The sequence below is a fragment of the Bombina bombina genome, chromosome 3, assembly GCF_027579735.1.
Source record: "Bombina bombina isolate aBomBom1 chromosome 3, aBomBom1.pri, whole genome shotgun sequence".
NCBI lineage: Eukaryota > Metazoa > Chordata > Amphibia > Anura > Bombinatoridae > Bombina > Bombina bombina.
Window position 1 is genome coordinate 744,150,790 of NC_069501.1, and position 14,984 is coordinate 744,165,773.

The following is a 14,984-nucleotide window of genomic DNA, read 5'->3' on the forward strand; positions in this document are numbered from 1 at the left end:
AAGATGATGGAGCCGCCTGGAAGAAGACCTTCTCCGCCGGACTTCAGGAATGGTGAATACCTATTTGGTGCTTAGTTTTAGGATTTTTTTTTATTTTTAAGATTAGGGATTTAATGGGCTGGAACGGCTTTAAGGGCTATTGGTAGTTTAGTTTAGTTTAGTTTAGATTAGGAGGTGTTTTTATGTTGGGGGGCTTTTTTATTTTCATAGGCATAAGGTTTAATTTTTTAATTTTTGATAATTTTGTTTATTTTTTTCTGTAATTTTTGAGTTTTGTATTTTTTGTAATTTAAAGTAAAGGTCAACTTAAAAGTACAGCCTCACGGCATTGCATAGACTTATAAAAATGAGCAGGAGTTTAATTCATGAATTTTTTAAAATCTATTTATTTTCGTATAATTTATTTATTTTTATTTATTTTCATTTTTATTTATTTTCATTTTTCTACCTCGCACAAAACCATTTATGACTCAAAAGAAGCTGGCTTCTCTGTGCTCATTGGCCCATGTTTGCTGGTCTGTTGTTATAAAATAGAGTCAGCTGCTTGATCTTAAATGGAGGCAGGAAAGAGACAGATTTTAATAAAAAGACTTGACAAGATTGAAACATGACATCAAAAGTAATCTATGAAGTCAGCTTTGCTTTGGTTGTTCTCTTTATGAATCAGTTTAAGGTGTATTTCATTTTGTAAAAAACTAAGCAATAAATATTTTGATTAAATTCTTTGAAAAACAGAATAATGAAGTTGATTGTTTCTTGATGTTTTACATCTACTCTAGCACCTTGTTCATTTGCGGCTTGTGTTGTTTTTATTATTCTATTTTTGGTAACAGTAGAAATATTCCTTTCTCATATATTAAAACATTAAAAATTCATGTTGGAACTCCAAGCTACAGTTTCAGCAAATCAGATTTGTAATATTCTCAAACAAATACTATTTTTATTTATTAAAGTGTATAGCAAGTCAGCAGCATACCTACCACATTGATTTTTTTAGAGTCCACCAGAGAAAACAAGGCTGTGATGAAATGAGTAGCTTTTGTCTGTAACTATAAAAGAAATGTTTTCTGCCTCAGGCTACAAGCAAATGGAAGTATACTATTGTACTCTAATATTTGGTTGTATGAACTGCATTTAATAGGGAACTTTATTCTTAAGAGAACAGCTATTTTATAAGGAAAATCAACGCTTAAATATTCACAGCTCCATTAAAAAATGGACAAACATTTGTTAAATATGCATGGAATAATATGGCCACCAGATCTGTGGCACTTTCCCTAGGCAAAAAAACCAGGGCAAACATTTTCCAACTCTTTACTTAAGAACTCAATTGTAATCAATGCTTAAAGTACTGAAGGGGCAAGTTGGTGCTTGGGTAGGAAGGATTTAAGAGATTCTGAACAGGAGTCCATGTAACTGAGAGCATATTTATGGCTTGCAGTGTATATAGCATTAAAGGCTGGTAACTGCCTTCATATGGGATAAGGAAAATGTATTGGGAAGCGCTAAAGAAGCTAAGGTTTTCTAGAGGCAAAACCAGTTATAAGATATTGTAGGATTTACTAATCTAAATATAGTACATGAATAATACTATACCAAATCTATGGTACACAAAATTACTATGAGATGAAGTCGGAAGTTAGATATATAGATCCTAACCAAATGCTCAACTAAAATAATAATTTGAAAATAATAATAAAGTATAATGTGATATATAAATATTTTACTAGACCAAATTCAAGATGGACAACAATGAATAAAATCAGCTGTGGCCACAGCACTCAAAATAATAGATAAATGATTAATAAATAAATAATGAACACCGTGTCAGAAAAAATTAAATAGTGACACATGAATTTTGGCACAAAAGTATCAAAAATATAGACTCCAAAAAAAGAACCTGAACACTGATACAGAGTTCCGATACAAAGTTCCGTATGTTTGATAATGACAAAAGTATAGACAGTACTCCTACCCGACATCAGGTTTGGCACAGCTTCGGCTTAAGTGGAATATGCTCCGTCTTCACACACGACTAGCCGCTTAAGAATGATCAAGTGAACGTCTGGGGATTTTTTTGTCGCTCCTTCTTTTCCTTACGACCGATCTCCCTCTCATCTGGCAGATCTGTTTAGCTGGCGTGTTGAGGTGTCTTGGTCATGTGACTTGCTTACGCGTTCAGCCGGCTGGCCTATCCGGGCAACGGGTCAATGAGTGTCAGTCTTTTCTAATCTGCAGCCGTCCTTTGGGTTCTTAGCAAGCTGTAGCTGTACACAGAACCAATTGTATCACAGAGTTTGGCAAAGTAAAAAGTGAAGTGCACTTCACAAGAGGAGTAAAACAACTGCAAAATAAAACCAAAGAGGGTAAAACTGCTTCTACGCATTTCGGCATTAGTACAATGCCTTTATCAAGTTGCATGTCTGTTTGGTCTGATGACAGAATCCTTTATACATCTCATGAGTCTTCCCCTTTCATCTGATTTGAATCCCTTGAGGGGGAGTTAATGATGGGTGGTGTCCATTGGAGGTTTGTATTTTGGTTTAGCAGTTCAATAGTAAACTCTTATTTAGACACAATTGTGCAGAAAATAATGCAAATTTCCTATCAGATCTTTTATGATAAAATAGGTTTAGTTTACAAACATACCCTACATTATATCTGACAGAATTAAAAGATAAAACATAAAAAATAATTATTGCTGCGTCCTATCTGGTTTGATATCTTTAAGGGCAAATTTATGTGTTAGATCATGTAAACTATATTCAAATATTGGATTTCGATAATGAACTCATATCTAAATATGATTGTACAAATCGTATTATAAGTTTCTCATGATCTATTGATGTGTACCGAATATACAGAGGTGATCAATATATTCACATATTCTTATAGAACCAAAAATGTAAAAGTTAAAGGCACATTTCGAATATACGATAGTGGATATATATATATATATATATATATATATATATATATATATATATATATATATATATATATATATATATATATATATATATATATATATATATATATATATCTTTAGATAATACATTGTGAAGGTTTTTTTTGTGGATCTACTAAATGACCTCACAAATCTTACATCACATACGTTATTAATAGGATAACAGTTATTATTTTAGAAAAAAGCAAAGAATATTAAATAAAAGGATTGAGCTCTAATTGGGCATTAAGAGCTATCGGTGTTAATGTGTTGAATTTAAAACATAATTTAGTCTCTCTAAGTAGAAGGTCTTTTTCTAGGATTTCACCTCTATTTTTTTTGAGTTTCTTATTTCCCCATAATTTGAAACTATCTGATTTCTGATTATGTACTTCTTAAACGTGTTTTGATAGAAGATGTTTCTTCTTACCCCATGTAATATTCCAAAGATGTTCTCTTATCCTTTCTCTTAATGTGCGGCTGGTTTCGCCTAGGTACTGCAAATTGCACAAACATTGTGTAATGTAAATCACATTTTTATCCTGACATCTAATATTTTGCCTAATAGTATGTTCGTATGTACTTTTTGTTGCCTTAACTGTTTTTGTTCTATTGCTGTGTTTGCAGGCCTTGCAATCATGGCAGGGGAAGAAACCTTTTATTGTGTTACCTCTTAGGTCTCTATCTTTCTGTTTATTTGTTTTAAATTGACTTGGTGCAAGAATAGATTTAAGGTTTCTAGCCTTTTTAAATATAGTCCTAGGGTAATCGCCTATCTGGTCACTTAGAAGTGGATCTTTCAGTATGATGTGCCAGTGTTTTTTCAAGATTCTCTTTACCAGCTTGTGATCTTCGCTATAGTTAGTGATAAAAGCTGGCCCATTTTCTGTATGTCTTTGGTATAATTTGTTGATCGTTTGTTCTTATATTTGAGTAGATCAGCCCTATCAGTGTTATTTGCATAGTTTCTTGTACTTTTTCCATTTTATAACCTCTGTCTTTAAATTCCCTTTCTAGAATTTCTGCCTGTTTCTCATAGTCACTAAATTGAGTGCAAATTTTACTAATTCTGAGGAATTGACCCTTGGGGATATTTTCCACCCATCTTTCGAGGTGGCAGCTTTCCCAGTGTATATAATTATTTGCATCAACATGTTTAAAAAAAGTTATAATTTCATTGTTAACTATTTCAAGTTTTACATTTAAAAAACTTATACTTTCTCTACTTTGTTCATGGGTGAAATCTAGGCCCCAGGTGTTATTATTTATATCCTCAAGAAATAATTCTAACAATTCTACATCGTCATTCAAAATTAGGAAGATGTCATTGATGTAGCGTCTATAGAGCACAAGGTTTGCGTCCCATGGGGAATTGATAATGTTTTCATCTTCAAATAATCCCATGAAAATATTCGCATAGCTGGGCGCAAACCTTGTGCCCATAGCCATACCTTTTAATTGCAAAAAGACAATATAAACACAGAAACAGTGTAAATAAATACACCAAGTAGCGCTAATCCTGAATCTATATGTTAATGTGAGATATTGATATAGAACATATATAATGTATATATTGATGTCTCTTGATATATATTAATATAATATATTGTAACAAATACAAATCCCCCAATATATATACAATAAATGGAAATATACTCTAAAAACAAAAACAGATCCTATGTAATCCGATATTCACAGACAAATATATATATATAATATGTATATATATCCATAAGGAAAGTCCGACAGCTCCTCTTATAAAGGTGATTCCACAGACCCTGTAGCGAAAAAATTCTGAAAGAGAGGAGAAGAGCGCAGACTGAAGTGTAGAGGAGTAATCCTTTAATACGTGCACACACACAAAAAGTGTCAACTCACAAGATAAATAAATAAAAACAGCATAGAACACAATGTGTTATGGTTATAGATGTAACTTATCCCACAAAACACCGGCTCAGCAAGCAGCTCCAGATACACTCCCACACTCCTGGGCTGATGTCAAGGATACCCGGTCCCGGTTAGTAGCGATATTTTCAAAGTCCGTTTGGGTTCCGTAGATTCTGTGTGCTGATATAGTGAAGCAGGCTGTAATGGCCCAGCGGAATTGGAAAAAGACACAAACGGTAAATTAGTACGTTGATCCTCGGCACACAAACCGATAGATTCCCAACTGCAGACCGGGATCTACGGCGGCCTCACAGGATCAGAAAAAGGGGTGGGTCTCTATGCGTTTCGTCCCGACACAGCGGGACTTTCTCAAGAGTAATTATTCAAGGTGCTTTCTATAAATGATGTGAAAACACACACTCCCACTTGTCGGTCCAATGAAATCTGTCCTTTAAGAGATACACGTTTGATACAATCATAGGGAGTATGGCAGCAATTAAAATATATATATTTTTTATTATTAAATATTAACCAATACATTTCATAAAAAAGCCTGTATATCTAATTAGATATACAGGCTTTTTTTATGAAATGTATTGGTTAATATTTAATAAGAAAAAAAAAATATTTTAATGTTTTATAAATATGTGGCAGTATATATTATGGTTTTTTTTATTGATTGGTTTTATTAATTATTGTATTTTATGTATTTTAACTATTTACATATGTATATGATTCATGTATTCAACATATTCATTTTAAGTGGAATATTCTATTGATTTTATGTAATATACATTTCCCATTTTAAACGATTTCAAGGTTACGCCATACTCCCTATGATTGTATCAAGCTTGTATCTCTTAAAGGATTGGTCCGACAAGTGGGAGTGTGTGTTTTCACATCATTTATAGAGAGCACTGCAGTACCTTGAATAATTACTCTTGAGAAAGTCCCGTTGTGTCGGAATAAAACGCGTAGAGAACCGCCCCTTTTTCTAATCCTGTGAGGCCGCCGTAGATCCCGCTCTGCAGTTGGGAATCTATCGGTTTGTGTGCCGAGGATCAATGTACTAATTTACAGTTTGTGTCTTTTTCCAATTCCTCTGGGCCATTACAGCCTGCTTCACTATATCAGCACATAGAATCTACGGAACCCAAACGGACTTTGAAAATATTGCTACTAACCCGGACCGGGTATCCTTGACATCAGTCCAAGAGTGTGGGAGTGTATCTGGAGCTGCTTGCTGAGCCGGTGTTTTGTAGGATAAGTTATCTATAACCATAACACATTGTGTTCTATGCTGTTTTTATTTATTTATCTTGTGAGTTGCCACTTTTTGTGCGCGCGCACGTATTAAAGGATTACTACTCTACACTTGAGTCTGCTCTCTTCTCCTCTCTTTCAGAAATAACTGCAAAAATAATTCACCATTAATATCAAAATAATTATTGTGGAGGATAAATGAGATACAGTCTAAAATGAATGTAATCTGTTATTTACTCATCTTATAATTGTTATCCAAAAAATGTTTAACTGCTTTCAAGCCTAATTGATGATTTATATTTGTATATAGTGATGAATTTAGTATTCCATTTAATATTCTCCAAGGAATTTAGAAAATCTGTCTTTTAGGTACGAAGGTAGAGTTTGGACATAACATTGCAAAAATTGGTCCACATATTGTTAAGTTAATTAGTTAATAAGTTAATGAACCTATGCCTGATATTATGGGACAGCCTGGAGGTGTAGTCAGACTCTTATGGATTTTGGGTAAATAGTAGAAAATTGGGGTCCTAGGGTGTACAATATTAATAAATTTATATTCATCATTATTAATAATACCCATAGATTGAGCATTTGCTATTATTTTTGAGAAATTTATTATTTGGGATTTCACCTGATCTTTACTCAGTTTTTTGTACGTATCTTTATCCATTAGTAGTCTGTTGGCTTCTATAATATAGTCATCAGTATTTAAGAGGACGATGCCTCCACCCTTATCTACGTGTTTGATAGTAATTGATGTATCAGCCTTAAGTTCGCTTAAAATATCTTTTTCTCTTTTAGTCAAATTTTGACTTATTTTCTTGCTTAGTACACATTTTTGGACATGTGAAATGTGATTTTGGTTTTAATATAGTGTGTACAAAATCTTTCTTAATGGATGTATTATCTCATGGAATTTGTTTCTCTATTGGAGTCTTTTGGAAATATCTTTTTAGAGCCAGTTTTCTTACAAATTGGTTAACATTTATTAATGTATCGAATGTATTCATTCTACAAGTAGGGGCAAACGTGAGGCCTTTATTCAAAACTCCCTTTTGCTCCTCATTTAATTCCTTATTGCTCAGGTTAAAGATAACATTGTAACTATTTGCATTTTTTATTTCATTATTTACTACTGAACGCTTGTGGTCTTTTTCTTCCTCTTACTCTGCACCCTCTAACCTTTGTTTTCGTTTTTGATTCTCTGAATGTAGTCATTTTGATGTATCTTGTTTATCGTGACCTAACCCTAAAAAATCCTTATCTTTTGTGTTATCCAAGTGTGTCAGTGGTTCAAATCTGTTTTTTACTTAGACTTCTTTATTAAATCTTGGTGAGTTGTTTACCAAGTATTTATTCTTATTTTGAAATCTTCTGGTGTCCCTAAACCATCCTCTATTATGAGTTTCAGTATTATTATGTCTATTTGTGTAGTCATTTGGGGGATTATTATACTGATTATGATGATTAGGATGAAAGTCTTGATAATTATGATAATTATCATCTCTTTCAAATCTTCTATTTCTCCAATTTTCATTTTGTCTATCTATGTTGTAATAATGATTATTTCTATTGTAATCATAATTATAATCATAATTTTTATTATAATTTCTATTATATGGTCTCCTGTCTCTGATTGGAGTCCTATCTCTCTCATTTTGTGTTTGATATTTCTGATTATGGTTTCTAAAGTGGCTGTTTGGATTTTTCCATTCAGTTTGTTGTGTCTTTTTGTTTTCTTTTTTAAAAAGAAGATGTGAATTATTTGTGTTATCATAATGTTCCTCTCTCGGGTGTGTTTCATATTACAAGTGAGAGGGTTCACTTATTCCATTTCTTTCTAATGCGTTGTGTGAATCCGTCGTATAGTTTCTATCATTTTACAACTTAAATTGATGTGTTTGTAATCATCCTCATCTCTTTCCATTTTATTTAATTTGTCTTTATTTATATTCTCACTTAGTTCTTTCATATTTTTTATGATTTCTGTCTGTTTTGGTTTAAATAGGTTATCTTCAGTGTATGGTTTTAATATCTCTTTAAATTTCTCAACTTTTTCTGCTAACTGTCCTAGTGATCTAGTTCTCGCTTTTATTATTACTTTCATTAGGTCAGAAGATGTTTTTCTAAAATACTTTACCACTCTTTGGCATGATCATCTTCTAATTCAAATGTGCAATTCTTCTTCAATCTAAGTCCTCTAGGTACCATATTCAGTTCAATATATCTGTTCATAAAATTAAGTTCTAGTTTTTGTTTTATTTCTTTTATCAGTATTTCTTCTAATTCAGACAATGATTTAAATAGATTCAATTTAGCGGATGATTCTGAATCTATTGATTTTTGTGTGTCTGAAAGTAGAAGATCTCTGGTATTGAATAAATCCATATTTGTAAAAAAGTTCATCTGTATATATGCAATTAATCTGTAATTGTGCTCCATTATCATATTAAGACAGATGCCTGCAACTCAGGAATAGCAGCTTTTGGCTGTTACTTGACAGCCAAGACTACTGGAGCTTCCTGAAACTGCAATGAAGATTTATGTTATGTGGTACGAAGGGTTTCATATTGCATGACAAAGAGCTACTCCATTTTTGGGTTAAGGGGTTAAAATAAAAGTGTTGGTTATGGAACTGGGGAATGGATAATAAAGGGATTATCTATCTTTTCAAACAATAAACATTTTCAAGTAGATTTTCTAATCTGAATGCATTTTGACCACTAGAGGGCATTAGTTCATGTGTTTCATATAGATAACATTAAGCTCATGCATGTAAAGTTACCCTGGAGTGAGCACTAATTGGCTAAAATGCAAGTCTGTCAAAAGAACTGAAATAAGGGGGCAGTTTGTAGAGGCATAGATACAAGGTAATTAAAGAGGTAAAAATTGTATTTCTATAACAGTGTTGGTTATGCAAAACTGGGGAATGGGTAATAAAGGGATTATCTTTCCTTTTAAACAACAAAAATTCTGGTGTTGACTGTCCCTTTAAGAACTTTTCTATAGATCCAATTATTGTAACACAGTATGACAATATCTAGATAAAAAATTGCACTAGCTGATAGAAAGATATGATGCTATATATAATGGTATCAATTCATATGGGTAGATTTATTAAGCAGCGGATGCTGCTTTCTACCTGCGATGTTTCCGGCTTGCTAGAAGCATAAGTTAAGAAGCAGTGGTCATAAGACCTCTGCTAATTAACTAAAAGGTTGTGGACTGCAATCATCCAGATCAGATACGATTGGGATGATTGAATCCCCCTGCTAGCAGCTGATTGGCCACTAATGTGCAGGGGGCGGCACTGCACAAGCATTTCACCAGAAATGTTTGTGTAATGATAAATGCCAACAGCGAATCATGTCCCCCTGGCATTTGATAAATCGGCCCCATACAGTTTATGATATTATTTTAATATTTCAAATAAGCAATCACATTCTAAATTAAAATTTTTTTCACAGGGATACTGAAAAACACTTAAAGGGACATTAAACCCACATTTTTTCTTTCATGATTCAGATAGAGAATACCATTTTAAACAACTTTTTAATTTACTTCTATTATCTAATTTGCTTCATTCTCTTGATATTCTTTCCTGAAAAGCATATCTAGATAGGCTCAGTAGCTTCTGATAGGTGGCTGTACATAGATGCCTCATGTGATTGGCTCACCAATGTGCATTGATATTTCTTTAACAAAGGATATCTAAAGATTGTGGCAAATTAGGTAATAGCAGTAAATTGGAATGTTGCTTAAAATTGTATTCTCTATCTGAATCATGAAGGAAATTTGTTGGGTTTAATGGCATTTTAATGAACAGATTTTTTTAAACTATACTGTATTACCAAATTATTTTACTACATTGTCAATGTTTTCATTATATTGTTTTGAACCAGTATTAACAAATAATTTACCATATTTGTATTTATTTTAAAAACAAATGTCTCTTTTCTAAAAGTCTAATGTATTGTAATCTCACAGAAAATCTCATGGAAAAGAAAACAACAAAGTCTGGAACTGAATACAAAGTTTTGCCATGACTAAAATCTAATGAGTTGGAATAGAGGGGAATAGATTTGGTATACATCAATTGTTACAGGACTGTTTCTTAAATACATTTTACGTTATAAATACTAAAGTCAATCAAATCAGAATGAAGTAAAGTTTTTTTTTTCCTATAGGTAGCTGACGTATATGCATGTGATATATTCTGCTGTATCTCGTTTACATAGCCTTTCTTGGGCCATTACTGCAGTATTGAACTTTTTAGTACATGCAGGAATTCAACAAGCAAAATCAAATATTTCAAAAGACAAAGGTAAAGGATATATTTGTAAACAATTGTATACAGTCCAGCAGGTAAAATTGATCATTTTAAACACATTAAGGGATCGAACAATTTACAGTACACTGTACCTATATATAAAATAGAAATAAAAAATGAAATATGGTGACAACCATGGGACCATAAAGCTACGTTTATATTAAACATATTATTTTAGGAAATTAGTATATACTTTATCCATGTACTTATCAAGTATTTCACAAGTGCATCATATTTGTGGTTGAGTGCATTTTGATTTTACTTTTTTATGTGGTCGGTTAAAAACATAACTACACATTATCACTATTACAAAACTGAAATAGGCGTAATAATATCTGCACTGAATAACCCATATCTTTATGCTTTGTATTTTCAGCAAGTAAATAAATGTGGAAGAAAACAGAGTTTTCTGTAGCCATAAAATGTTTCATCAGTGGTTGACAAAGGCTTAACACTTTTTTCTGCCTCAATGAATAAAAAGAGGAAACATATCACGTACCTGACAAGGTCAATCACTCGCTCCCTTGGAGCACTGCTGACTGGTTCATCATTTATCATAATTATTTGATCTCCAGGGAATAATTTTCCTTCAGATGGTCCACCTGCAGACAGAGGATAGCAAAGCCAAAGTTAGAAGGATATTGCAATATGCATGTTAAAATGATTTTTTTTTTTCTAAATATTTTAACAAAGCTATTAAATACTACAATGATATAATAAAAAACATCTTCCAAATGAGGCCACATTTATTATATTATCTTTTTATATATTAATTTAGCTGATATTTGGAAGATTATCTTGTCATTCAAATCACTGAAATCATTAATGGAGAGAATGTTTTAGAGAAAGCTGCATCCAAACCTATTACATTAAATACCATGATAACTGATGTAGTCTGAATTATCCTTAGTTTTATTCTATAAAACAAAAGATGTGCTTTTAGTTTTGGAGATATGAAACTTTAAAGATATGATATTCTAATGTTTTTTGGCATAAGCAAAAAACATTTGAATTTAAAGAAACAGTCTAGTCAAAATGAAACTTTCATGATTCAGATAGGGCATGCAATTTTAAACAACTTTCCCATTTACTTTTATCATGAAATTTGCTTTGTTCTCTTGGTATTCTTTATTGAAAGCTAATATTCTTTATTGATATGCTAATTTATGTGCCCTTGAAGGCCACCTCTTATCTCAGTGCATTTTGACAGTTTTTCATAGCTAGTTCATGTGTGCCATAGAGAAATAACAAAGTGCTCACTCCCATGGAGCTATTTATGAGTCACTAAAATGGAGGTCTGTCAAAAGAACTGAAATAAGGGGGCAGTCTGCAGAGATGTAGATACAATGTAATCACACAGGTAAAACGTCTATTAATATAACTGTGTTGGTTATGCAAAACTGGGGAATGAGTAGTAAAGGGAATATCTATCTTTTTAAACAAGAACAATTCTGGAGTAGATACATATGCTTTGATGCCATTCTTAGTAACTAACCTTTAAAAAATGTTATATTGATTTTAAAAGTTGTTTAATTTTTAAAGATGTTTAAGCTCTGAACTTACATTGAATTTAGATGTAATTATTGCCAATTTGTTGTTAAAATATGCAACAGTAACATTATTAATTAAGGTCTGGCTTATGCATAATTTTATTATTTTTATTATTATTATTAACAGGTATTTGTAGAGCGCATACAGATTCTGCAGCATTATAAACATAGTTGGTATACAGGATAACATTTATAGGGATAAAATGGGTAGAGGGCACTGCCGAGAGTTGCACTTTTGTAGTCGGCTCTTATGAAGGCGATCTACAAACAGCTGGGCTCATAGACTTACATTCTAAGGGGTTCAAGGGGAAAGCGATAGGAGTTAAGAAAGGTTAGTGTTGGTTGTATGCATCCCTGAATAGTAGAGTCTTTAGGGAGCGATTGATGCTGTTAAAACTAGGGGAGAGTCTTGTGGAGCGAGGCAGGGAGTTCCACAGGATGGGGGCCAGTCTGGAGAAGTCCTGTAAACAGGAATGTGAGGAAGTAACAAGAGAGGAGGAGAGTAGGATATTGTGAGCAGAGCGAAGGGGACGGGAGGGAGAGTATCTGGAGGCAAGGTCTGAAATTTAGTGTGGAGCAGTGCAGTTGAGGGCTTTATATGTCAGCATGAGGATTTTGTGTTTAATCCTGGAGCCAAGAGGAAGCCAGTGAAGGGATTGGCAGAGAGGTGCAGCAGATGAAGAGTGACGTGTAAGGAAGATGAGCCTAGCAGAGGCATTCATTATGGATTCTAAAGGAGCTAGGTAGCAGCTAGATAGACCAGAGAGGATGGAGTTGCAGTAGTTGAGATGGGAAAGGATGACAGACTGAATTAAAATCTTAGTTGTGTCTTGTGTAAGGAAATGTCTAATTTTAGAGATGTTTTTAAGGTGGAAGTGGCAGACTTTAGCCAAGAACTGAATGTGAGGCGTGAAGGAAAGGTCTGAGTCAAGTGTGACCCCAAGACATCAGGCATGCGGGGTAGGGGTAATGATGGAATTATCAACAGTTATAGAAAATGGGGGGGGGTGGAGATTTTGGAAGAAGGGAGAAAAATAAGTAGTTCAGTTTTGGAGAGATTTATCTTAAGGTAGTGAGAGGACATCCAAGATAAGATTTGAGAAAGACAGTTAGTGACACGGGTTAGTAAGGAAGGAGGTAGGTCTGGTGCAGAAAGGTAGATTTGGGTGTTGTCAGCATACAAATGATATTGAAACCCATTGGGACTTTATTAAGGAACCTAATGATGATGTATAGATTGAAAAGAGAAGGGAACTGAGGACAGAGCCTTGAGGTACACCAACAGAAAGAGGTAACGGGGCAGAGGATGCTCCAGAGAAGGCTATACTAAAGGTACGGTTAGATAGATAGGAAGAGAACCACAAGAAAGCTGTGTCGCAGATGCCGAAGGATTGGAGGGTTTGGAGCAAAAGAGGGTGGTCAACAGTGTCAAAGGCTGCAGACAGATCAAGGAGGGTAAGCAGAGAGAAGTGGCCTTTGGATTTTTGCTGTAAGTAGGTCATTGGTAACATTAACAATTTCTGTCTCTGTGGAGTGATGGGGACGAAATCCAGATTGCAGTGGGTCAAGAAGAGAGTATAGTATAAGGAAAGGGGATAGACATGCATATACTAGCTTTTCAAGGAGCTTTGAGGCAAGAGGGAGTAGGGAAATAGGACAGTATTTGGATGGGGAGGTTGGATTGAGGGAAGGTTTTTGGAGGATAGGTGGGACCAGTGCATGTTTTAGAGATGAGGAAAATATACCAATGCCGAGGGAGAGGTTGAAAATGTGTGTGAGTATGGGGGTGAGGGTAGAAGAGAGGGATAGGAGTAGCAGTGAGGGGATAGGGTAGAGGGGACAGGTAGTGAGGTGGGAGAACAGTATAAGGGCAGAAATGTCTTCCTCGATAACAGGGGCAAAAGAGCTAAATTTAAGGGTAATTGGGTTTTGAATGATTGTGAACTTTTGAGAGGGTGGGAGAAGTAAGTTGAGAGGTGATTTCATTTCTGATGGAGTCAATTTTGTTATTGAAGTGGCTGGAAAATTCTTGAGCTGAGAGAGAAGTTGTATTAGGAGGTGGGGGTGGGCAGAGAAGAGTATTGAAAGTGGAAAACAGAGGTTAGAGGAAAGAGTAAAGATGAGATTAGAGAAGTATTGTTGCTTATAAAGATTAAGGGCAGAATGGTAGGAGTTCAGGATGAACTTGTAGTGAGGAAAGTCAGCTGAATTCCGAGATTTCCTCCTGTGTCACTCAGCAGTATGGGAACATCTGCGTAGATACCGTGTTAGAGGAGTATGCCAAGACTGAGGATGAGAGTGTGGTTTCTAAGCTATGGTAGGAGGCGCCAGAGTGTCAATGACCAATGTAAGGGTGGAGTTATAGAGGCAGATAGATTGGTCAGGGCAGGAAAAGCAGGTGATGGAAGTGAGGAGAGGTTCAATAGAGCTAGCAAGATGTTGCTGATCTAATGACTTAGTGCTTCAGTGAAGTTTGGTGTAAGGGGTAGAGGAAGGGGAGGGTTGTAGGGAGGGAAGTCATGTTGCAAGTTAGGAGATGATGGTCAGAAAGAGGAAAAGGGGAGTTTGTGAAATCTGAGATAGTGCATCGATAGCTGAAAATCAGATCAAGGGATTGACCATCTTTGTGAGTGGGAGAGTCAGTCCATTGTGACAGGCAGAAAGAGGAAGTGAGTTGAAGAAGTTGTTTTGCAGAGGAGGCAGTGGGATTGTCAAGAGGGATGTTGAAGTCACCAAGAATGAGGGCAGGGGTGTCTGAGGAAAGAAAATAAGGAAGCCAGGCAGCAAAGTGATCTAAAAATTGCGTTGGGGAGCCAGGGGGCAGTATGTGACTGCAACACGTATACAGGGGGGAGAAAATAAATGAATCATGTGTGCTTCAAATGAAGAAAATGTGAGGGAAGAGAAGGGCTGTATTTGTTGAAAGGTGCAATGAGAGGAAAGTAAAATACCAACACCACTTCCTTGTCTATTGCCAGACCTAGGAGTGTGGCTGAAATGGAGA

The 14,984-nt window shown here is 34.5% G+C and overlaps 1 protein-coding gene across 1 annotated transcript in view; it reads right to left on the reverse strand.

Annotated features, from left to right (window-relative positions):
* The window catches only part of FRMPD4 (FERM and PDZ domain containing 4), a gene marked incomplete at its 5' end in the record, with an annotated part of 552,900 nt that overhangs the window by 328,202 nt on the left and 209,714 nt on the right, over nt 1-14,984 (reverse strand). The window contains one exon of the mRNA XM_053707589.1: nt 10,930-11,032. Within this exon, the coding sequence (XP_053563564.1) occupies nt 10,930-11,032 (103 nt within the window). The remainder of the gene's footprint in view (nt 1-10,929; nt 11,033-14,984) is intronic.